The sequence below is a fragment of the Carassius auratus genome, chromosome 15 (assembly GCF_003368295.1).
Source record: "Carassius auratus strain Wakin chromosome 15, ASM336829v1, whole genome shotgun sequence".
Lineage (NCBI taxonomy): Eukaryota > Metazoa > Chordata > Actinopteri > Cypriniformes > Cyprinidae > Carassius > Carassius auratus.
Genome location: NC_039257.1, coordinates 18882232 through 18892410, shown reverse-complemented (window position 1 = coordinate 18892410; position 10179 = coordinate 18882232). Strand labels below are relative to the sequence as shown.

Below are 10179 nucleotides of genomic sequence, written 5' to 3'. Positions count from 1 at the left end.
TCCTTGAAAGTACCTGATATTCTTGACACAATCCTCGAAGCCTCAGTATTAGTCATATAACAACACTCAATTGCAGAGAAAAGTCGGTGCTTTCACAGTGCATCTGGAAATTATTCACAGCGCTTCAATCAATGTTCCAGCCCTATTCCAAAATTAAAGAGAACTCTGAATTATAGACAACTCTGTGGATGTTCTTGAGTGGCCAAGCCAGAACCTGAACCCAATCAAATATTTCTGGAGAATCCTGAAGATGTGCATTTGCCCCCCATCCAACCAGTCAGAGCTTGAGAGGTGAAAAAGGCGAGGAGAAGAATGGCAGATATTGCCAAATGATGATGACCAAAGCTTATTGCATCATGCCCCAAAAGATTTGAGGCTGTAACTGGTGCCAAAGATGCTTCAATAAAACATTGAGCAAATAATAAATGTTTTTTTTTTCTTCGTTTTTTATTTTATGATAAATTTGCAAAGATTTCAGACATCTTCTATACCGTTGTCATAAATGGGCTATTGTTTGTAGAATTTTGAGGAAAATAATTAATTTTGGAATAAGGCTGTAAGATAAAATGTGGAGAAAATGTGCAATTCTTACTGGAAGCAACCTGTGTTTATTTGGAATCACTGTTAATTACTGCCAACGCATTTCAAATCAATATGAACTACAACAGTGAAAGACCTTTTAATGTACGACCTCCACCTCACAGTAAAAGCACGTCTTCCCAAATCCCCTGAAACCACTACACTGGATTACACTGATATAGACTGCCTCTTCATTTTATTGGATTTCAGACAGCAAGTAACTCGCAGTTCCTGTCAGCTTGACTTCAGTTTCGCTTTGATGTACACTCCTCCTCACAGAAATACGAGACGCTTTTTAACACTTGCATTTCACCTGTAGACCTTATCAGCCGCATCCACATTGAGAAAAAACCTGGAATCAACTTATTTATCCTTTACTTACTAAACGTAACAGTTGGGAACAAAGCATTGTTATCTCACCACAACAAAAAAACCACGGTGAGACCTTTTCAAAACACGTCGCAGTTCCGGGTCTTTTTTCAAGGTTGGGAAAGAGACTATGGAAGTATGAGCGAAGAGCTGGAGTTGAAAACCATACAAGTTGTCCGTGACAACAATAACTCGACAGAGCAAACGACTGTGGTAAGTTTTCAATTCATTCCAATCTAGTCTTCGGGTCATTAACAGGTTTGGTTACTCGTGATGTTTGTGCAAGTACTCAAACGCCAAGTGTCAAGCTCTACTAAGAGAACAATACTGTTTTGCCCTCAGGCACTTAAAGTTGTTGCTTCGGTCTGATCGTAAGATCTATGGAAAAACATTTGTTATTTTTACCTTTTAAACTCTACAATAGGTGCTGTGGTGGTAGGCTACCTTAATGCTTAAATGCCATACAAATATGCTTTCTAGGCTACACGGCAACTGTACAGACCAAGTGTTTTTTTTTTTTTTTTTTTTTTTTTTTAACCCTGTACTTCATTTAAGTGCTTCTTTTGAAATTCCTAGTTAGCTAACGATGGACGCACACCTGCAGGTTTTGAGACCAAATGACTATGAAACTATCTTAGGCTGGTTTGAGATGTGTTTGTTTATATAATAATAATAATTATTATAATAATATTTTTATTTATTTATTGATGAAGTTGTGTGTGTGCATGTGTGTGTGTACTCTTCATTTAATTATCTTAATTTTATTTAGCAATATTTTTTTTCATTTAGTACTGGACTTCAGAAGCTACATAAATACTTACATGTTTCCCAGAAGACAAAATAATTAAAACTTACCCTGATTATCCAATTAAAAAAGTTTACACCCCCTGTCTCTTAGTGGATTGTGTTGCCGCCTTGAGCATCAGTAGCCTACATGTTTTCACCTTTCACCTTCAGTCCCTCAATTGTCCACAAAGTCAAAAGATAGATTTCAAAATCATACAATGTGTGAAGGGGTTAAAATATGCAGAAAGGGCTAGAAAACCAAAGAATGTGCAGAAGCTGAAGGAGTTTCCTGAAGAACAGCAGGCAGTTCGGTCTTGAACTGCTCAGGATATAAAAGGGACTCATGAACAACTATCACAAAATAGAAAAACGTTGTGTGTCATCCAGGAAATTACACACAGTATTAAGATTCATAAAAGGTATGTAAACTTTTGAATGGGGTAATTTTTTTTTTATAAATTCAGTCGTCACTGTCTTGTGGAGTATATGTAAACATCTTTTATGTGAAATAGCTTATTCAGGACAGTACTAAATAAAAAATGTTCATGATCCCTCTTATGTTTCTATTAATAACATTTTGCACATTCTGAATGGGGTGTGTAAACTAGTGAGCATTAATGTGTGTGTGTGTGTGTGTGTGTGTGTGTGTATTAACATATTTTTTTTACATAATGGTTAAACCATGTTTTTCAAAACAAGACAAAAATGGTACCTTAAGTACTTTTAAATACACTCTTGGCACGTTTCAAAGATTTACTCTCTACTTTATTATGGGCCCTCTCCATTGCCCCTGTCCAGTACCACTGCAATGTTTTTACTGTAGTTAGTGGCTGATTGTCTAAAAATATACTTTCCATAAAGCTACTGTACAGATCAATGTTTTTCTTGTAATGTTTATGTGTATTGCATAAATTGTCATAAAGGAGGTTCCGGGGAATGGTGCTTACTCAGGCCACGACAGTTCAGAGAGAAATGAAGTGTCCCCTTTGCTATCAACAACACAGGTATATATGCCTTACTCCTAACTTTTGATTGGTGGAAGAAATTAACTTATTGAATGAAACTATGATGGTTTGGAGCCGAAGCAAAACCATTTTGACACATTCAACTACATAAGCTGCTCCTTCCATTTTGTCTTACTCTGAAACCTGATATGTAATGACTCAAATAATAAATATACAAACCTAGTTGAGAAATACAGAAACGGTTTAAATAACCGACATAAAATACTTTGTTTTCACTCATTGTTATTCAAGTAAGCTTCACTTTATATGTGTGCCCTGACACCTTGTACTTTGTGTAGAATTTTAAGCAGCAAACTGATCCTTTAGTTTAGTTTGACCAGTCAGTCTTGATTTGTGTGTTTTCAGGACACTGAGAACAACAGGGAACAGCACATCCATGTGGATGAAGGCGTCGATACTGACTCTCTAAGTCAACACAATGTAAATCTGAAAAGCAACAGTCCAACAAAGATGTTTACTTTAATAGTTACATCTCTCAGTATCCAGACTTGGCTTTGAATATTACTAAAGTAGAGTAAGAAAGCCTTGTTCCTCTGTTTGTTTGCAGTTGCAGAGGGAGCTGCGGAGGGTAAAGAAAGAACTGAATGAAGTGGTGGTGTGGAAACTCAAACTATGGACATTGATACTTATCGTCTTTACTGCCATTGCTCTGGTTATTGGGATCTCAATCATTGTGTGCGCAGGTACCAATGCCCCATTCAGATTCTTTGTCTTGTGTGAATGCTATTGATAATGTTACTATTGCAATTTGCTATATATTCTGTAGGGATGGGCGTTTTCTGCAAATATCACATTCGAATATTTGAGCTCACAAAAAACAAATATTCGAATATTCGTTTATTTAAATTAAGTTTAATGAGACGGATGTTATTTTTCAGCAACATTTATTGTTTCCGTCATTTTGAACAAGCTTACACACAATAAGCTTGAACATTACACATCGTGTTTTGTAGCTGAACACTTTTAACAATGTGTGCAATCAAATAAAAGTACAGATTAAAAGCAAAAAAAAAAAAAAAAAGGGAACAGAAAAAACGTCAAGCAGCCTGCAGCAATTAGGCTATTGTAGAATGTAGCCTACACTTAACTTTGAAACTGTTAGCAAATCTTGTTTGCTTTTTTTTTATTGTTTTACATGTTCTTGTTAAAAAATACGGGCATATAAACAGGTTCGGGGGAAAGTCGGCTCCTTAGTCTGTTAACAATAAGGCCGGCCGCGGAGAAAACGCGCTCTGACGGCACAGACGTTGGCGGAACTCACAAATAATGGTGTGCTAAGCGAATAAGTTTTGAGAAGTGCTTTGTGTTTTCGTTTCACCACTGAATGGGATCCTCATCTGGTGGAATACATGGCTCCAGCAATAACTGTTCCCACCCGTCTCGGCTGGACTCTCTGTAATCATCGCTGAAGAACTGTCTCAGCCTTTTCCGACAAGTGGGCATTGCATCCTCTTCATCGTTGGTGACGGCGGCTGCATCCGCACCACTCGCATAAAGGAAAATGTTCTGATAATGTTCAAAATAGTTTTTATTCTTACTTGTCTCATGTTTTCATCGAGAAACCTGAGATGTTTGTGCCGAGGGTCTAGGGCAGACGCGAGAAGAGGAGTTTTCACTGCATTCTCCAAGTTAGCGGTGTTTATTCGTTGCTTGAGAGATGCCGCAACAATGTTCTTGAATCCGGTCACATTCTGTGATTCTCCACGGCATATTTGAAGTACTGTAGAAGACCACAGTTCTTAGTTCACATATTCACAGTTCACATATCGCGTCTTTTGCGTGCTCAAGTTCTTTATTTCCAGTGTAGGCACGTGGTATGAGCGCTCATATTGGAAGCGATGCACCAGTTTTTTCCAGGCACGTCCGCACCGCATCGAGTTAAAAACATCTAAACTTTTCAGAATGACACAAGCGCACCGCGGGTCATGTGACAAGAACTAAACATTCAGGTTCATCATTTCTATAACAACGTTGAAAACTCAGCCAAGATGAAGGAACAGCTGATCATAGCTGTATATGGATTGCCATTTTGAAATAAATTTAGTAGCAGAGCTACTGAAAGCGATCTTTTGTGCTGCAAATCCATTTATCCTTTTATCCTTTCCGCGTCTGCATGGAGAGAGCGCGTCATTGTTGCTTTAGCAACGGCAGACGCCTCAGGAGCGCTTCTGCCCGAGCGCTTTGAAAGAGAAAGCGGCGCGCCTAGCGTTTTCCACGCGTTTTTAGGCAGGATATGTGAACGGCCCCTTATTCATTAATTAATTATTTTTTGCTTGCATACATCTTCAAATATGCCGTAGAGAATCAAAGAAAGTGACCAATTAGGTTTTATTGTGAACTTTTTTTTTTTTTTTTTGCGAAATTCGAATATCATTTTTATTTATCGAATAAGTAGAGCGGAAAGAATGTTCGACTATCCATGCAAACCCCTAATATTCTGCTGTTTTTATGCAAGGTGAATAGGAAACAAAGTCTAAACTTTCACATTCTGTCAATTTAATCACAAAATATACATTTTTATTTTACACATTAAAAACACATTTTAGTCACATTTTGTTGTGAGTGTTGATTTATTAAAAACATTTGATTAATTGATTATTAAATAACATTTATTTAAGTGGTTCCTGAATTCTTAGCTGACACAAGTCTATATCTGTCTTGGTCTCTCTTCTGACACTGATGTTTTAAGTTATGAGATCAGGGAAGCGTTCCTCTATACATCCCCAAAAAGTCAGCTGTTTCCAAGATGACTAAACCACAACATATGTTTCTTTAGTAATTCTTGTGTAAGATACTGATTGTCTTTTATTGTTGCTTTGCTACCCTTTTCTTTTAAAGTTGTTGATGATGATGAGGATGAAAAATATGACAAATCATCATTTGTGGTGCCGCGCTTCTTCAGAGGGAATTTCACTCTGGACGCTGAAAGTTTCGATTCAGAAACTAAGGAGGAAGACACTATGATAGAGCTGAAAGAGCAGGTAATAACAAGAATGATTTGACTGTTATTCAAGATACCTGTGAAGTAGGTTTGAGAAACCCATTGATAATCTTCACATAACCACACACATATCATACTCCGAAGTTCGAAGAAGTCCGAGACATTAATTTATTTTCAAATTAAGATGTCTAGTGATTTAAAGAATAAATATCCACCATGTTTTTTTTTTCTTTTTTCAATTGTATCACATGATTTCACTGACTAGTCCTGAATCTGAAACTAAATGAATGTTCCACATTTAGTACAAACTAGACTCCTACAACATGTGTGTGTATATATATATATATATATATATATATATATATATATATATATATATATATATATGTATGTGTGTGTGTGCGTGTGTGTGTGTGTATGTGTGTGTGTATACACACACACAATGGTGGTCAAAATTATTAGAACACTATTATTTCTCCGGCTAAAAAATGGTTTTAAAACAGTTGTTTCTATTTTTTTGTAGTAGTTTTTCAGTAGGAAATATTAGTTTACTTTTCCAAACATTTATTTTGCCTTCAACTGTAATAATTCAGTGATATTTTTGCACAAGAAGTCTGACACAGAGTTCTGATCTCATCATCATCATCATCAGTCTGTCTGGAATGACATGAAGAAACAGAATAAACTGAGACATACTAAATCCAGTATGTCAGTACTAAATACATGTCTTCAAGATGCTTCAAGAGACCTGCCTGCAAAGCTACAGTACTGTTAAAAGTTTTAGGCACTTGTGTAAAATGCTCTAAAATGAGGATGCTGTCAAAAAATAATCAAATAGATTTTCTTCATCAAATTACTTCTATTAACTAAGTTAAATCAACATTTGGTGTGACCATCCTTTGCGTTTGAAGCAGTCCCTCTGTGCCTTTGTGCATAGTTTTTCAGGCAGCTTTGCAGGTAGGTCGCTACACCAAAAGATAGAAATAACTGACTTAAAACCATTTTGGTATTTCATTATTTTGATTGCATTCAATATATTGTACTTTAAGAAAGAATTTGCATTGCACCGTTTAATGCACGCTTTAGCCCAACTTTTTGTTGCATTTACACAGTTTTGGCAAACAGGTTCATTAGTTCAATTGATTCGAAGCTTTGTAAAGGATAGCTTCTCCCATCACTACTTTTCACTCAGGGCTGTGTTTATGCTATTTATTTAAATAGTGCAGAGAACGTCACAAATGTGACGTACAAACTTTTTTCCTAAAATGATTACAGTTATTTGGAGAGACAATTTATTGGGATTATAAAAAATAAATAAATAAAAGAAAATGAGTGGGTGATGCCTTATAAAACACCATAATAGGTTCCCTTTAAAGTTTTTTGAAAATGACACGCTTCCTGCTGACAGTTGGTGGCACTATAACTTTGCCTCCCTACAGCCAAACCAGAATGTTGAAGGAGTAAAAAAAATAATATATATATATATATATATATATATATATATATATATATATATATATATATATATATATATATATATATATATATATTGCAGTCCTTAGAAAAGCAATAAGATCCTATTAAAATAAACATTGTACTGTCTGGTAACTTTATACAGGCTGGGCTAAGCATGTTTTTCAGACAAAGATTTCGTTTTTGCTGTATTTCTGAATGGTTCACATTTAAACATGAAATGACTTGCCCCTAGACTTTTGTTGAAAGTGCATACATTACTGTGAAAATAATGACATGAATTATGCTGATTATCAAGGGATTTTAATATCTAGTCCTAGGAAGCATACAGTGAACCTGATGTGGATTTTAATGAACTGTATCGTTTGAAAATTGTATCTGTTTGAAATTATATTTTTTTTATTGCACAACAGACTGTTAGAACTAATAACAACTAACAACTTGCTTTCACTGGAGATCATCATTGTTTAGAGCTATTGGATAAATCAAGTTCAAAAAAGAAAAAGTTTCTGTAAAAAAAAAGAAGAAATTTTTTTTTGATTCACAGAATAAAGTAAGTCAGAAAGGTTTGGTACTTCTTGGTAAAGATGAGTAAATAATGAAAAAAATGTTCATTGTGTGGGTGAACTAAACCGCCTAAGTGGGATGTGCCACAACTTGCACTTCTGCTTTCCCAGTGGTAGTGCTCTCTCTCTCTCTCTCTCTCTCTCTCCCTCTCTCTCACAGGACCGCATATTTGAGATGTTTTGTTTATCAGAGATTTAACAGAGCCCCGTAGGCTGACTCAAATAGGTGTGTTAGACAAACTAGACATCTAGGAGCAGAATGGAAGTTTTTTTGTTTTTTGTTTTGTTTTGTTTTGTTTGCTAGTTCCATGTTTAATGAATTAGTCAATCTCTGTCTGTCTCTTCCATACACCATGATGAACCCTCAGCTGACAGGAGTCTACAATTCTTCTCCTGCATTGGAGCGGTACTTCCACAGTGTCACCATAAACAATCTCCAGTGAGTCAATTTCACACTCCACTGTCATATTTCACGCCTTCTTTTCAGTTTATTTGCTTGTGCATACCATAATTTGTGCCTTTTATGCCTTTTACACACATTTTTGGTGCAACCCAGAAAAATACATCTCATTTATATCAAGTTAAAGTTGACTAAAATTATCTTTTAATGCTGTTTTTCCATACAGGAACACTACAGGCCAGTTTAAGCTCCAGTTCATGATGCCTTTAGAACACGACAAGTTGATACTCTACACTTTGAGTCTAAAGATGGTTAAACATGTGCTGCTCCAACACTTGTATGATCGAGACACTGGAGACCCTTTCTATATCATACCAACATCACTCCACATGGAAGGTGAGGAGATACTTTTAAAACAAAAAAAGAATAATAAATTATAAATAATACACTCACAAAAAAAATATTGATAATAATAAAAAGTACAAGTATGGAAATAATATATGAAATGGTACATACTGTACAATTTGCATGCAGAACAGCCAAATATAAAAACATTTGTTTTTGTTTTACTAATAGAACTGATTATGATTTTCTTGTTTTTTTGTTTGCTTTTTTTTCTTAGCTGGATAAATAAGCAACCTTGAATTACAAGATGGATTTTCTAAATTGAACGACTGGTCCCTTCATCAGAAAACAAAACATTCCAAACATCACATTATTTCATTTAACTGCCTTCTGTGCTCTTTAATAGATCTCTAAATATTAAGAAGAATAATGATGATGATGATGATAATAATAATAAGTCTTTTTGGGTTCACTTAAAAAAAATGTGTTCATCATTCAGTGTTCATACAGTATGTTTTACACACTTTATATAAAAATAACTTCAGATATTTAACAGGTTCAAAACACATAAAAAAAATAATTTGCATTAATAATAATAATATTTTAGAATAGATAGATGGAGCCTATGGCTCCAGGATGAATTTCTATAATAATACTATATGTGTACTTTACATTTATGAATTTCCATTGCTTGAACCATGACCATTGGACCATTTTTTTAATCACTGTGGAGCAGTTGTTTGTATGTGTGTGGAGATTTTTTTTTATGCTTTTTTTAAATAAAAAATTTTACTTTAAAAAAAGTGCTATAATGGAAGTATTTACTGTATTTCTGCATTAAAAATATAAATAATTTGTATTGTAATCCAGATGATCTGAACTTTCCCCCCCCGATAAATAAGGTACAAAGTTAACCTTTTTAGAGGGCACCACCTTAGTTACAGCTTTTGTACCTTTTTTGTTTTTTTTTATTATTAATTGATTTTATTTAGTATTTTTTTGAATATGTGATCTATTTATTGGATGATACATAGACATTAAAAACAGTTTTAAAAACATTAAATAAAATGACTGTGAATGCCAATTGTACTCCTATTCCCCCACCTTCAGGTGGCAGTACTGCTACCTGAAATAGGCAACTACTTGCCAATCAATTCCATTACCAAACATTTGTTGTTTAATGAATTATAAAAACTGGTGGCTCCTAAAAGCAAAAGCTGTAATATTGTGAAATATTTTACGATTTAAAATAACTGCTTTCTATTTGAATATATTTTTAAAATGTCACTTATGCTAAAATGTCACAATGTCTTATTGTTCAAAAACTTTTGACTGGTAGTGTATAAACATGAATGTGGACAACAGCTCACATAATTAATCATGGAATCTTTTTATTTAAAATTGGTTAAGAGTTCAAATCTATCAAGTACATTTACACTTCAAGTACACTTGGATTGTGTCTATCTCTGGATAAGGGACATTACACTTTTAAAACCATGCTAGTTAATTTATATAATTCTATGTCCCCATAAATGTAAAACAACTGAGGAGCTAAACATATATGCTAATAAAAATGATTATATAAAAAATAAAAAAGCAAAGGCAAAATATATATATATTTTTTATATATTTATGAGAGAAAGGTAATAAACCAGAATGAGTATGGGGTTATCTTTTTTAATCTTTAAAATTATG

General features: G+C 34.4%; 1 protein-coding gene across 1 annotated transcript; it reads left to right on the top strand.

The window, feature by feature from the left end:
• The first annotated feature begins 738 nt into the window (after positions 1 to 738).
• Positions 739 to 9287, top strand: c15h3orf52 (chromosome 15 C3orf52 homolog). Its single transcript, XM_026282794.1, has 8 exons — positions 739 to 1161; positions 2658 to 2738; positions 3105 to 3179; positions 3307 to 3442; positions 5598 to 5740; positions 8108 to 8178; positions 8366 to 8535; positions 8762 to 9287. Exons 1-8 carry the CDS (start codon positions 1087 to 1089, stop codon positions 8767 to 8769), a joined length of 759 nt encoding a protein of 252 aa, XP_026138579.1. The 5' UTR covers positions 739 to 1086; the 3' UTR covers positions 8770 to 9287.
• Positions 9288 to 10179: the final 892 nt, after the last annotated feature.